This window comes from Rhipicephalus microplus, chromosome 8 (genome assembly GCF_043290135.1).
Source record: "Rhipicephalus microplus isolate Deutch F79 chromosome 8, USDA_Rmic, whole genome shotgun sequence".
Taxonomy (NCBI): Eukaryota; Metazoa; Arthropoda; class Arachnida; order Ixodida; family Ixodidae; genus Rhipicephalus; species Rhipicephalus microplus.
Genome location: NC_134707.1, coordinates 42,613,607 through 42,627,961, shown reverse-complemented (window position 1 = coordinate 42,627,961; position 14,355 = coordinate 42,613,607). Strand labels below are relative to the sequence as shown.

The following is a 14,355-nucleotide window of genomic DNA, read 5'->3' as shown; positions in this document are numbered from 1 at the left end:
ATTATATCATTTCTTCTTTTATGAGGACGCCAGCACTCCGCCTCGAGAGTCTTTCCTGGGAAGCTAAATTAGGCATTCTAATTTGAAGATTGCGGAATGCTACAGTTTTAAACATTTGTCAAATGATACATTGAGGTCCTATAAAAAAGCTGTGATTTTAAGAAAAAAAAACTATTTTGATTGAAAACTTGTTGAAAAAATAAACCACGAAAAACCAAACATTGAAAATAGACATTTTCATATAAAATCAAATTTTCTTTAATGCCCATAATGTGATATATTCAAAACAAGAATGTTCTTAATCAAAGGGAATGATTGAACAGTCTGGCTGTGTTTCTGGCAGGATTTTGCTTCCTCGTGTATGTTGCTTAGCTTTTTCCCAGAAAATTTTCAGACAACTTAACAATGCGGACGTGCCTCTTGAAAATTACTGAAAAACCAGAGTTCTTTTATCGCTTTAGGTTAAACCCCATAAATTATCGTTACTATTTAACATAATACACATCCACGCATCTGGAGGCAATCTCTGCTACAGGATTCTTTATTTTGTTTCATTATTTGGAGTGAACTGATACATTCTTGAAAGTAATGCCTGAACATCTTCCGAAATGTTGGGGAATGTGCGGTTTGTGCGATATTGACGTCTGATATCATCCCAGCTGTGATTTGCACAAATTCCTTTGAAGCAGGTCTGTGGAGCATAGAAAGAAATACAGAATTTTGTTGACTGCATAGGACAATAAGAAAGCCATAAACCGCAATAAACGTGGATAAAAACGTAGCTCACATATTCCTACTAGGCGCGCGTTTTCTTGGTATTAATTATTATACTGTAAGGTTACTAAGCACACTTTTTATAATGGACAACAGGGGTGAGATGGACACAATCCTCTCTATACTCACAACTAAATTTATTTAAGAAAATTACTTGCTATACATGCAGACTCGCCTAACCCAAGCGACACAGAAATGAAATAACAGGCACTGAAAAGTTGTCGCTCGGTGTCAGCATGTTTGCATATATATAAAGTATTTTTCTGAAGTAAATTTTGTTGCGAGTGTAGCAAGTGTCGCCTCCTTCTTATCCAAGTTGTTCATGTTAAAAGATGCGCTAGTTGACCTTACGGCAAAATGATCAGTCATCAGCTAGCCCAGCTGTCAGGCTTATTAAACTTCCTTGTTAATGAGCTGCGGTGCCCCATGAGCTTTCCAAATTCTTTGTACAATTGTGCGTACAGACAGCCTAGGCAGTTGCACAAGTCTCATTGTTCAAAGTACACTAGAAAATGAATAAAGATACGTTTTAATGCTTTTCCTATCAAGCACCATGGTACCAATGTTATATAGGGTACATTATTATCCAGCATAACTGGGAGCAATACTATAAAAAGGTATATAATATTCCTGTTTGTTTCTTCCTCGTCATGCAACGCTAACTTGGGGCTAATGCTCCTCAACCTTACTTTATAAACTTGTTCAGGCAAAGTAGAGAGCTCATTATAAAAGACAAGGTTAATCGCTTTGTAATCTGCAATTGTCGACTGTGCATTTATTAGACACGAAAGAAGCTATTTTTCAAAGGTGCCATCTATAAGGTAACTAATATTTTTGGCAACAAAGTGCGTGGTTTTGACTGGTATTACGAATTGCCAACTCAAATAGTTTACAGATTACATAAACCACGCATCAGATAACTCGAAACATGTTGGTTATATGTGATTAGGAGGAAAATTGCGGCTCTTTCTCAACTCCTTTGTAAAAGACAGGAAATTCATTGATATGCAAGATTTAATCCTGCATACACAAGGACGCGTTAACATATAGCTTTATTTTTAGAAGCTTTCGTATTCTGTTAAGATGTCATATAAAGCCGATGTGATGGTTCATGGCTACCTTTTCAATAGGTACGAAAGTAAATACATCGTGATTGTCTAAAGTAACGTACTGATGTCAAGTGGTACTATAAATATGTCCCATGAAACCTTATGAAATAAGCTTTAACCTGCTTGCCTTATAGAGAGCGCAATTAATTGGAACACTCTTTGCACTGGCTCGTTGACTTCTTAGTTACACCCCAAAAGCGCAGAATGCCATTCTGTGCATGGCGACCCCGTGTCAGTTTGCAAGTTTGATTTCCAGGTGGTCTAAATTATCTGGTGCCCTCTACAGCGGCATTTCATACCTTGCGTCACTTTGGAACGCAAGCACCTCCCATTACAAAGGTATTTAGTAAAACTTAACCACAATCCTCACATTAAAAATGCCAGCATTCTGAAAAAAACAAAATATTGCCACATGGCTTACCGTACCTCAGTTGCATTGCACTTCATTCCATCCAGCATGTAGTGACGCGAGCATACTTCTGTTTTATTACTAAATCCATAATCTTCTGTTGTGTCCTCATTGTAATCTTCATATGAAATAGTTGACGATTGTTCAAGCTCGGTAAACGAAGCGTCATCATCATCTTCAAATAAAAACCCTAAACTGTCCTCCCAGCAGCACTCGAGTTCACAAGGCGTGTGCACGTCTTCCTGTTGAAAAAAAAAAAAAACTAATATTATCAATAATGGCGGCATTCGAAATTTTCCGAATAGTATATTAGCTCACTTTTTGTGTTTTGATTGAGGATGCTCAACTTTTTTCATACAATCACGGGATAAAACGAGAAATTACGCAGCAATCGCCAACGCAGATGTTATAACTATTTTTCTGGTATAACGAACGTTTTCTGTTTTGTTGAAGCACGTTTTCATGCTCTTTACATATACATACGTAAAAGAAGCTGAAATAGATTTACAAACAACGAACAACAAACACTTATTCAATCTTTGCCGTGGTGGCTTAGTGGCTAAGGTACTCAGCTGCTGACCCGCAGGTCAAGGGATCGAAGCCCGGCTGCGGCAGCTGCAATTTCGATGAAGGCGAAAATGATGTAGGCCAATGCGCCCAGATTTTGGTGCACGTTAAAAAATCCCAGGTTGTCGAATATTGCAGGGCCCTCCACTACGACGTCCCTCATATTAATATGGTGGTTTCGGACGACAAACCCCACATATTATCATATTCAACATTTATTGGATGTTTTGGCTATGAACTGGTATTTTTCAAGAATGGCATTGACAATCATATTTGCTCGAGCAACACGCACTTTGCCAAACCACAATGGCCAAGTGGAAAAGAAATAGAATAATATTGCTCTGTTTTAGAGGGGAATGTTGTTTCTCGCTTTCTTCATTGCGATAGCAATCATATGGACACTCTCGGCTGGATTTCGCCGATGGCGTTGGCGTTGACGTCGGCGTCACTCATCGTATGTATATACGTATCTACATATATAAGAAAATGCAAGAAAGAAGGAAAGATTAAGAAAAAACTTCGCGTGAAAATCGATTTTGGGTCCTTTCAATCGGGAGCGCGAGGCGTTAACCAATGAGCCATCGAGGAGCACGTCCTGTTCAAAGAGCAAGCTATATATATCTACCACGTACCACTGCTGACGGGAATCTCAGGGGAATTGTCTTTTCTACATTACAAGCAAGATGGTGCAATGAGCACGCGTCTCCACATCGTGCGGCGGTGCGTGCTCTAATCTCCTACGCGCACTTTGCCCCGCTTAGAGGAGGGGGACAACGCTACCTCGCGTGCGATTATTTTGCAGTGGGGAAGAGGGCAGGATCGTTCGTATTGGCTCATCTCGGTATAGTGCGTATAATATAGTTACTATTGCCCCGGGCTTTACCTGGAGCAATGCTATTGTAGTTATCGGGCGCACAAAGGTCAGTGCGATCATTGCGGTCTCTGTTTGCGATATGTGATCGCTTTTTAGACACAGAGAAGTAATACTGGATGCCTATTCGCGTGCATCTGTACCTGTGAGTACGTTTCATGGGTCATTTGCGTGAGAAACGCGTCGCAAGTTTCGCGCTGCTTTCCATTCTGCGCGCGACATGACCATTTGTTGCTATCGCGTTCATTGCTTCACCTTTGCGGCAAAGCTGCGACTTTTTATTGTACAATCGTTTTACTGCCCATTGTTCACAATGTGGGTGTTTTTACCTTTTTATTGTTGCAGCAGTCACAAATTTTATACTATTGTAAGAAGGAATCATCTAACATGTGTCTGTCATCGAACAAGTATCACGGCCCCGCCGCGGTGGTCTAGTGGATAAACTACTCGGCTGCTGACCCGCAGGTCACGGGTTCGATTCCCTGCTGCGGCAGCTGCATTTCCGATGGAGGCGGAAATGTTGTAGGCCCGTGTGCTCAGATTTGGGTGCACGCTAAAGAACCCCAGGTGGTCGAAATTTCCGAAGCCCTCCACTATGGCGTCTCTCATAATCATATGGTGGTTTCGCGACGTTAAACCCCACAAATCAATCAATCAATCGAACAAGTATCACGCGGTATTTTGTTATCTTCAACTCCAGTATTGAGAATAACTGGTCTAGGATTCAAAAAGAAAGGCGTTTTAAATTGTGAATAAACGACTTCGTTTGTAATTGAAGAGGGTTGAAACGAGTTATTACGCATAAACCGCTCGGTGATCAATGCGGACGATCGGGCCAGCTGGTGATTTGTGACCATTGTCAAATTTGCGGCAGATGTAACACGATAGCAAAATTCTTTAGGCTGCATTCTTTGGCCCAGCGTAAACCTGCTTTTGATAAATACGTTGTCCCCTATGCCAGCCGTACTCTCACAAAAACGGATGAAAACTTTTCAGTCGCCAAATAAAGTGCTTAGTCATTATATGAGCCATACGGGAGCTTGAACCATATTTTTACGGTGCTAACTCAGCGTGGTTACAGACCACCATGCCTTATGTTGCCTTTCCTTTTCTAAAGACCCATCCATCCAGCACGCCCGTTGGCCACTTTGGCTCCTGGGGTACAACATTCATGGCATTGATTGATCTGGTGTGAAATATTCTGATATTCCAACCACCTGTACCATATTGTGACCAGACGTCATCCTCATCTAGTCATGACGTGTCTGCATTTTTGTCATCAACATGCTTTTGAAGCTACGGCAAGATTACTCAGTAGCTTCACTTCCGAACTTAATGAGCCTGCCTCCCTCGCAGCATATCCCTAGATATATGCGCCATCAACTATAGGTGTAGCGTTTTTAAAGACCATAGTCTTTCTTGGAGACCTTTGACGGAAAAAGTTTGGTCTGTTTGTCTGTCTGTCTGTCTGTCTGTCTGTACATTTGTTCGTTTGTACGCCCTAACAATACCCCAAACGGCACCAAACGGCCAACCCCATTCGTAGCACCCACCAATATTGCTCAAGGTTTACGCGTTGATTGTTTTGCGATTGTCAATAAAAAAGCAATTATGGCGCATATCTGAGGCGCCACAACAACGCTTCGATGTTTTTATGACTACCTTTATACTATAAGAGGCACACACAAGTAACTCTAAAGAATATAGCATTTAATCGCGCTGCGCTGACAGTGCAACGCGATGCTCAAAAGTGTTTCCAACGCTTTGCTACGACGTCATGGTGGTGGCACCTGCCCGTCGCTTTGCGTTCTACACATTATCACCTCCGAGACTGGCGCGCATCTTTCTCCACGGGCTGCACGCCTTCGTTTTCAAAAATAACTGCCAGGTGGCACTTGTGTCTAACGTGCCTACATGCGCTCGTTCGCCTCCGCCACACGCTCGTTCGCCTCCGCCACACGCTCGAGGCACTTTCACGCAACGCCCACAGAATACCATTCACCAACTTTCTTGCGCAGAACATCAAACAAACATTTTGTTCACTCTCTTCAGACGCAAGACTATCGTCTTTCGACGACATTTACAGTGTAACATGCAGAATCGGGCCAATTTTTTTTTTCGTTCGGAACTGTTTGCTATGCCGACAAAATTATCTGTGCGAAGATAGGTGCAGCATTCCGAAATCCCGGAATATCTGCTATGCCGACAAAATTATCTCTGCGAAGGGTGCCAATGGTTCCTGGATATTCCCAAATGGGTCCGTTCGGGCACATGCGCCTCCCTTCAAGGCGCCTCATAATGCGCGCATCACGGAACCGTCTGCCTCGTAAGGACACCGTGTTCTCAATAGGTGAACCATCGATGCATCGGGAAAATACCCAACCACGCCATGACGACCCGAAAAGGTGTTTTTCATCACAAGACTTTATTTCTATGGCTCAGCAGGCTGTGCAGTCCGAACCGAATAATGCCACGCCACCTATGGTATCCCCATCCAGTGCTCACAGCTCCGAGAACCGAAACAATGCAGAAGTGATACATACATCAAACCTCACACGCAGCTGTCTGCCAGAAGCGTTCATGCTGGACCACCTTACCGAAGCTTTTGAAGAGCATGCTAGCATTGATGGCGCATTACCAACTATGCCCGATAAGCAAGACACCATTTCACCATGCATCAGCTGTCTCCAGGACGCATCAAACCTCAGAGGAAATGAATGCCCAATTCCAGAAGGGGCGCCACTACAGCCATCTCCTGAGCAGCACCAGCAAAGCAACCAAAGCCAAGTACACAAACTCAGGAGACAACGAAAGAGACTGCAACGAGGGCATCGAATAACGCAAAATTCAACATAAGTGCATTCACCAATTGAAGAACATTGGAAATTAAGATCTCAAAATCAAAGACCAATTCAAGACGTCAGACACTTTCGCACAAAGAAAATTCACCAGAGATACTCCCTGCCTCAGCTATTACACCGACTGCACCACAGAAAACACCGAGAAAGACGCGGAAGCACTGCTTGCACACCGCAAGCACTCGGGCACTTTGTCACAGTCTTTCAAAGAGCATGAAAGCAAGAAGCACTGGGATGGCACGACGAAAAATACAACCCCCACGACATCCGAACTTCAAATGCTACAGCCACTCCCAACCTTGTCCGTTCCTCACAAAAACTTAACCGATGTCATCACCAGTTCAGATTTCCAGGGTGTGGTTATGCCATCCAGGACGCAACAGTCAAGCTCGTCCACCAGAGTCGTCATAGAAATCTTCGGACTGCTCCCTCAGGCTTGAAGATTCAGTGAGATTGTGAAACTCCGTCGGGACGTGAAACTGTGCACTTGGCCATCGTTTTGTTTATTCTCTTCTTCAATTTGTTGTAGTTTGTAACTGGTGCCATCTTTCGGAGGGGGGTAATCCTGTGACGTATAAAGGCAGGGATGGTTAGGAGAAGTAGATGAGGAAGAAGTTCTTATGGATTAAACAGGGCGTATGAGCCAGGCCACGTCTCCCATTCATCCTAGCGTCATATATATATATAAACGTCAATGTTTCGAAAAAGCTGTCGATTGACCGTACGGAAGTCGAGCACAAAAGTTTCAAAATCTACGCGGTATATATATATATATATATATATATATATATATATATATATATATATATATATATATATATATATATATGCTTCCTGCTGTACAGCTCATCCTGAAAACGCTTTCTTTTTTGGCTGCCGCAAGTTGCTGTCACCCTTTCTTTGTTCGCGGTGCACCGTGACAATAATATATTGTGAGAAATAAAGGACAGAGGCAGCACCCAATTTAGTGCCAGCTGTTGTAGTCTGTACTTCATCTTCCTCTTCCTCTGCCAATCTTGCTAGCTCTCCACATGCTAGAACCACAATACGAAGCCGCTTGCTTTCAGTCATTACGATATATATATATATATATATATATATATATATATTCGCTGATTGATAGATGAATCAATAGAGAAAATACCAAACAAAGGCAGTCGTATATATATATATATATATATATATATATATATATATATATATATATATATATATATATATATATATATATATAATTTTCAAATACAGCACCTCCAATATATATGGAAGGTAGCAGCACTGCTGCGTGTCAATTACCATTTCACCGAACTATACCACTTACTGTAGAGGGGTTCACAGTTCTGTTTGGATACAATAATTGACAGAATTGCTCATTTGTGACGTTTTCTCCAGGATATCGTTCATTTGTAAAGTTTGCTGTAGTGTTCACATATATGCATGAATCTGAAAGTCGCCTGCAGAACAAAGGAGGTGCGGAAATGTAATAAAATGTTTGTACGAAGTTCTAACTTTCTGAATGATTTGTTTGATAATGGTAGCTTAGTTGTCGCACACCACAAAATTTATAATTGTTGTTCTATAATCGCTTCAGGAGTGCACAACTGATTTGAAGAGTCAGGTGACAATACAGATCTGTGACATTTATGAGTGCTTAATATTTCAGATTTCCGTAGGGGAGTGCATATCCTATGTTGATGCACTCCCTTCTAAGAAAATACCTTATCTCTATTGAATTTAATATATTTGTTGAGTAATATATGTTTTATGTAAAGTAACTGGTCATTTACTTTAAAATCATTCAGCATTCAGGCAAAGGTTGTTCAGTGACTTTCTTTTGTATTGCAAAAGCATGTTGTCGGGGCGCTTGGTGCATTCATTTGAATTTACGAGCATTGCCCTAGCAGTGAAGTAAATGTGGAAAATCTCAAAGATGGACACACATCACGCATGGCAGCCATTTGCTTTTTAGTAATTATGCGTTTTATTAATACGAAATTATTTAAATTAAAGATCAACTCTCTTCAGTGACGTATTTTCATCACAGAACTGACGCCGAATAATGCGCATGACACAATCGCAAATAATAATTTATGCAGTAAGAGTCGAACTCATGACCTCTTGCTCCGCGACAGCTTATGTCGGGCACGCTGTCACAATAACCCCATTTCATACTCAGCCGGCCTCACTGACGTGCTTTTCACATCTAAAACTTTCCTTTCAGAACGCTCTTGGTCAGCCGGTTGGTGTCGCATTCTGGACGCGGTAAGTAAAGCAACGATTCCTAATAGAGTCCAACGTGACTATCTCCTCTAATGTCCCTTTGCTACGCATTCGCACCAATCGGCGCGTTCTTTTTCGGGGGATGCCCTGAGCACCGCTAGGTCATAACAATAGCTTAAGTGAGACAGTCACTCACAACATTCACCCGTGTTAAAAATTTGCGGACGATTACAAATCAGCTTGATACCATATAGGAGCGCTGATTTAAGTTGGTAGAACACAAACTATGTTTGAAGTTTACGTATACGTTCTTAGCGCATTGCAAACGTGTTCATGTTGCCACTGAAACAGCCAGCGCTTGAGTGTTGTGTGCACTAGCGTCCACAAGTTCGTGTGCGTGAATCTTGGTACCCTAACGGCCACCATTCAAGACACTGCGAGCGCGGCAAACAAAGCGAAGCGTTATTATTCTTTGACGACAAGCGAAACCGCAGGCAAGACACGAGCCTGCCTAGCATGCGCATCAGCTGCGACAAAGGGGCTAGCGCGTCAGAGAGAAGCAATTTTTGACTGGTCGTTTCGAAACGCTCTAGAGCGCTCTTCTATAAGAGAGAGGTAGCTTGAGGGAAAAAAAATAGACGCAATTCACCTCTCGCAGGAAAGCCCTCTAGTCAAAGATGGCACGAGAAAAAAGTGGAGTTAAAGGCGAGTAGCTCCTATTGTCAAAAGAATGCGCGTTCGCTCTCTTTCGCCCTCATTTGTCTTATTGGTTACTCCGCCAACGCCAATGGCGACGCCACTGAACGTAGTAACAGGAGCCTAAGAGCTGCGTCGTAAAAACGGCATTGCTACGTTCGGCGGACTCACTTGATTCAGGGGTTTCTGTCTTGCCTGGCAGTAACACCACGTTACCAAGTGAAGCTCGCCCAAAAAAGAATAGTGGTCGCACTAGAAAAGAGAGACGACTCACGCTGCGTTTTCTTCATGCCCAATGTAATTTGATTGATTTTGTTAATTATTTAAGGTGCCACGGTATAGCCACCTTAGCTGAAGTGCCATGGATCCAATCATTGGTGCTCGCCTAGCTCTCACTCTTCTTGATATAATTCGGTGCTCACGTTGAGGTAGTGCTGTTACAACAAATGCTTATTTACTTAACATAGACGTTGACCACTGGCATGAGTATGCACCATATCTCATGCTAAGTATGCCACAACGTAAAGCTAATGATGCCGCTTTTCTGATTTAGTTTTCACGCTCTAACGTCACTACGATAAATTTTTATTCATTGATCAAGGACGTTGGCTGTCGGCATGAATACGTACCATCTATCTTGGTGACGATGCTCTTTTTGTGACCTAGCTTGTTCTCATGCTTCCTCGTCGCGCAAGCGACGAGGAAGCATGAGAACATGCTTCTCATGTTCTCATGTTCTCATGAGGAACATGTTCTCATGAGGAAAATGAGAACATGTTCTCATGAGGAACATGAGAACATGAGTGCTAGTTGACAAGAGTGGCCTTTAGGAGCACTATATACATATATCGACTCAACTTGTTTTAGACGTTTTTTTTTTCGGACTAGTGTGAAAGAAAGGACAAGATACATGCAACATCCTTGATAGTTATTATTGCATGACATTACTCCAATCTGCCGTGCATGTCGGCGAGTGGAAAATATAGGGAAGACACAAAGGTGGACTTCGGGTCTCTTGATCTACTGTAACAGGAACAACGTCAGAAGTATTATTTTATTGCGACTGTGATAGGAAATATATCGACGCACTTGGTTGCCGTTTGCCGTCAGTGCACTGATATATATATATATATATATATATATATATATATATATATATATATATATATATATATATATATATATATATATATATATATATATATCACTGCAGTGAGAGCAAACAGCAACCAAGTGCGTCCATATAATTGTTTTCACAATGATATATATATATATATATATATTAATTGTAATGAGCGAGACAGAGAACAAGATACAACCCCCGATCCTGGGCCAGCTGTCCTTATTCTGACTTCGTTCTTCTCTTCTTTGCTCTAGCTACCCGCGCACCAAAGCGCCAGCGTCTTCTTGGTCCTGACACTCGGTCATGACACTCGGCCAGGACTGCGCGTGCGCGGAGCTGGCACCAAAGTTTTTAGTGGGCGGGCTTGACTGCATCGTGGTGGTCTGCCCGGACACAATGCAACATGGAGCGATGGTCTGGGGGAAGCGTTCCTGGTGGACGGCACTGGCTGCCTCGAGCTGGTCGCTCTTTTACACGCCACTATGTCTCTTGAAAAAGTGCTGTGGACTCTGGCGGCAGGCATTGGCGGCCCCTTTGCGGCGGCCGACGCTTTCGGCCGCTATTTGGTCCCGGTATCTGCCAAATAAAGATTTGGCGGTCGATATAGTGGCCGCATCTCGGAGGTCGGCCTTGGCCACGCTGAAACTGGGTGCCACAAGTCTATCGGGAGGTCGAGACTGGCTGCATCGTTGTGATTGGTCTCGGCCATGCAGAGACTCTCTGTGGGAAGCAGCTAAATATGCCCCTGACAGCGCACTTCGGACGTGCCGCTAAATCAGCGGCAGACGTCGAATTGCGGATGAGGGTAGCCGAAAGGGTATCCCAAAAGATGCGCTGAGCATCTTGGCTTGTGTCGAAAATGGGTACGCAACTTCTGAGATGTGTGGCAGAGAACATAATTTACGGCCGGTTTTGGCATCTGCGTCAGTACATTTTGTGAAGCTGTCCTCGTATTGGCTGCTGTCTGCATCTTGAGCGCCAACTTTCTCCTCATGATCTTGGTTAGTGAGACCAGCAGTGGTTACCATGGGCTATACCATCGCGATGACCGTAGGCGGTTCAAGCATAGGCGATGCTGGTGTCTCCACTTGCCTCAGTAAAAGTGATATTCAGGCTGGCTTCTCTAACTGAGCTGTATGAGGACTGGTATCAGCCTCTTCTACTGACATAATGGCGTCGCGTACCGGCGCGGGTACTGAGAGCAGCAGTGGCCTGTCACACCTGCGTCTGACGTCATTCGTAGGACAGGCGGAGAAGCTTTCTGCCAGGCGGCTGGAGGGCTCCGACGAACCTTCGAGGTGTTGCTCCACTTCAGCTCGGTGTGCGAATGGCGGTGCGTCGGTGGAGGGTAATGCAGAACAGTCGAAATGATTCCGAGATGACTCCAATATATATATATATATATATATATATATATATATATATATATATATATATATATATATATATATATATATATATATATATACAGAAGTGAGAACGTACGTCGAAAGACAGACTTTCAATAATCACAAACGTTGCGGCTTTCGTCAGTATGACCAACGTTGGCCCACCAGTAAACGTTTGTGATTATTAAAATTGTTTCGACGTGCGTCATGCTTTCTTGCTTTCGTTTTTACATCGGAGCAAGTGCGGTTATTTCCACACTACGTCTATACACCCTTTCAAAGATTACAAACACAGCCCCTTGATGACTTCCGGTCTTGTCCACCTATGTGCTTTAATAGCATTGGTGGACCACAAGAACTTTAGAAAATAGCCGACTAATTTCTTACAGTTTCCTTCCCATATTCGACAAAATATATTGAAATAAATATCTCTTGAGCTACATAAAATATAAAACGTTCCCTTGTACTTTGCGCACGTTTCTTTTATGTGAAGAACGAAAAGAATATTTTCCTTACGCTTGAAAAAAAAATGGAAAACGTGCTTTCAGTTTCGTCGTTTGGAGATGGCAAGTGATGTGACCGGAAGTCTTTTGTGATACACCACTTGTGACCTTGAAATCATCTATATATTTTTATGTGCCGCTCTCCTAGAGGACAAAAAATTGAAGGACTAGGTGGTGCCTGCTCTCGCCATAACTAGTGTTTGTGTTTACCCGCATTTATGAATGCTGAAAGCCCACAAAAAAGCTTTATTGTGTTCAAGGTTTTTCCCTCTTTATATTTGCGTACTTATTACTATACATTATTCTGAGCCTAAAAAAAGAAAAAAAATGTATCATAGTGCGCACATTCAATATCAACATTGCCATAAAAGAATTCTCTTACTTGACCAGGAAACGGATTTGGGCCATAGTGCACACTGACAGGATAGACTTGTTCACCATACCATGATCTGTATAAGACATTAGATTTCCCCATTCAGCAGAACAATTCGTAGCGTTTGGACAACCATCATGGTCGCTGCCTAGCCTGAAAATAACAAGGTTATCATCATAACAAATCAGCCAGAAACAGCAGTTAGGCAACCACTTGAAAAGTCTGTTGCTCGTGTTGAAGCGCCTTTTATCGCAATAGAAACATTTGCAATATGATCAACTTTGTTTTCATTCTTGGCTTCTTGCGTTCACCAAGCCGCTATTTATTTCCCCTGTTTCAACGTTCTGAGAATGCGCTCGCTATCTGATTGTGGAGGACAGACTTTACAACACTGCTCTTGCAAAAAAAGTTGGTAAAATGCGCTGTTTGGTGCGTTCGTTTCAGTATCGGCTGCTAATTGGTCAGAGATTCATTGTTCCGCGGTGATAACCAGTTGTCCCCGTTTGTAGTTTTAGTGTCTATGGACTATTAGCAGATAGGACATGAATTCGCCTATGCGCTCAACTGACTGTTTTCCCTGTTTGAAGTTAACTAGTGTGCTTTCAATAATTGCTGCCGTAAGTAAAGTTTGTGCGCATCTGAAGTTGAGTTCATCTGCAGTAAAGGAATGGCCGCCGATAGCACATATTTGCCTCCTTTCTGTTTTTTAAAACAATAAGGCACACATTTCCTGTAACACCCGGTGTATCTACAAGTGCATGAGGCGTTAGTAATGATATATATATATATATATATATATATATATCATATGATGTATCTGGGGGTCTGCCCAAATGACCGGAGACAGCCAGAGTCTCGGAGAGGAGCCCGGAGCTGCTATTACCAGTAACATTTAACTACAATATTTACAAGTAGCCTGTTACATGATGGTGGTAGCGTCATGAAAGCATGATGGAAGCTTGTGAGAGCTTGTCAGGGGCGCCTCAGCGCTCGCAATTTATGCCCTGGCCTTCCCAAGGCTCCCTGTAGAGAAAAAAAAACAATGGAGGCCAGGACAGTCTAATGAAAAGTGTCATCTGCAACCCCACCTCCGAAAGGAGAAGGTGAAACGCCGCCTCCTTCTCAACCCACAAAAAGTGGAAGAGGCACGCCCAGTTCAGCTTATGGCGAGAAAAAAAGCACTGCACCCAACTTGTGCAAACAGGAGAATCAAGGCGCCACGGAGAATGTGGCAAATGCACCCGCAGACGATTTTCAGTCGCTTAGCTTATGGTCCGCGGCACTCCGACGAACAGAGACGTACAAACATAACCACGCTTTTTTAAGCCATTTTGACTGTGAACAGCCTTTCATAGGTCGCCAGTTGGTCGGGTAAGTTCAAAGGGTTCTACGAGGAAAGACGGCTGCACCGCGAAATTCCAAGTACGGCTTGCGTGTCGTTATCGCTTGTGGTTCACCTCTGGG

General features: G+C 42.9%; 1 protein-coding gene across 1 annotated transcript in view; it reads right to left on the bottom strand.

The window, feature by feature from the left end:
• Window positions 1–541: 541 nt before the first annotated feature.
• The window catches only part of LOC142768249 (disintegrin and metalloproteinase domain-containing protein 7-like), a 50,963-nt gene continuing 37,149 nt past the window's right edge, over window positions 542–14,355 (bottom strand). Inside the window, exons 8-11 of the mRNA XM_075870200.1 lie at window positions 12,901–13,044; window positions 7,910–8,042; window positions 2,310–2,534; window positions 542–691 (exon numbers count right to left, since the gene is read on the bottom strand). Of these exons, the coding sequence (XP_075726315.1) occupies window positions 542–691; window positions 2,310–2,534; window positions 7,910–8,042; window positions 12,901–13,044 (652 nt within the window). The remainder of the gene's footprint in view (window positions 692–2,309; window positions 2,535–7,909; window positions 8,043–12,900; window positions 13,045–14,355) is intronic.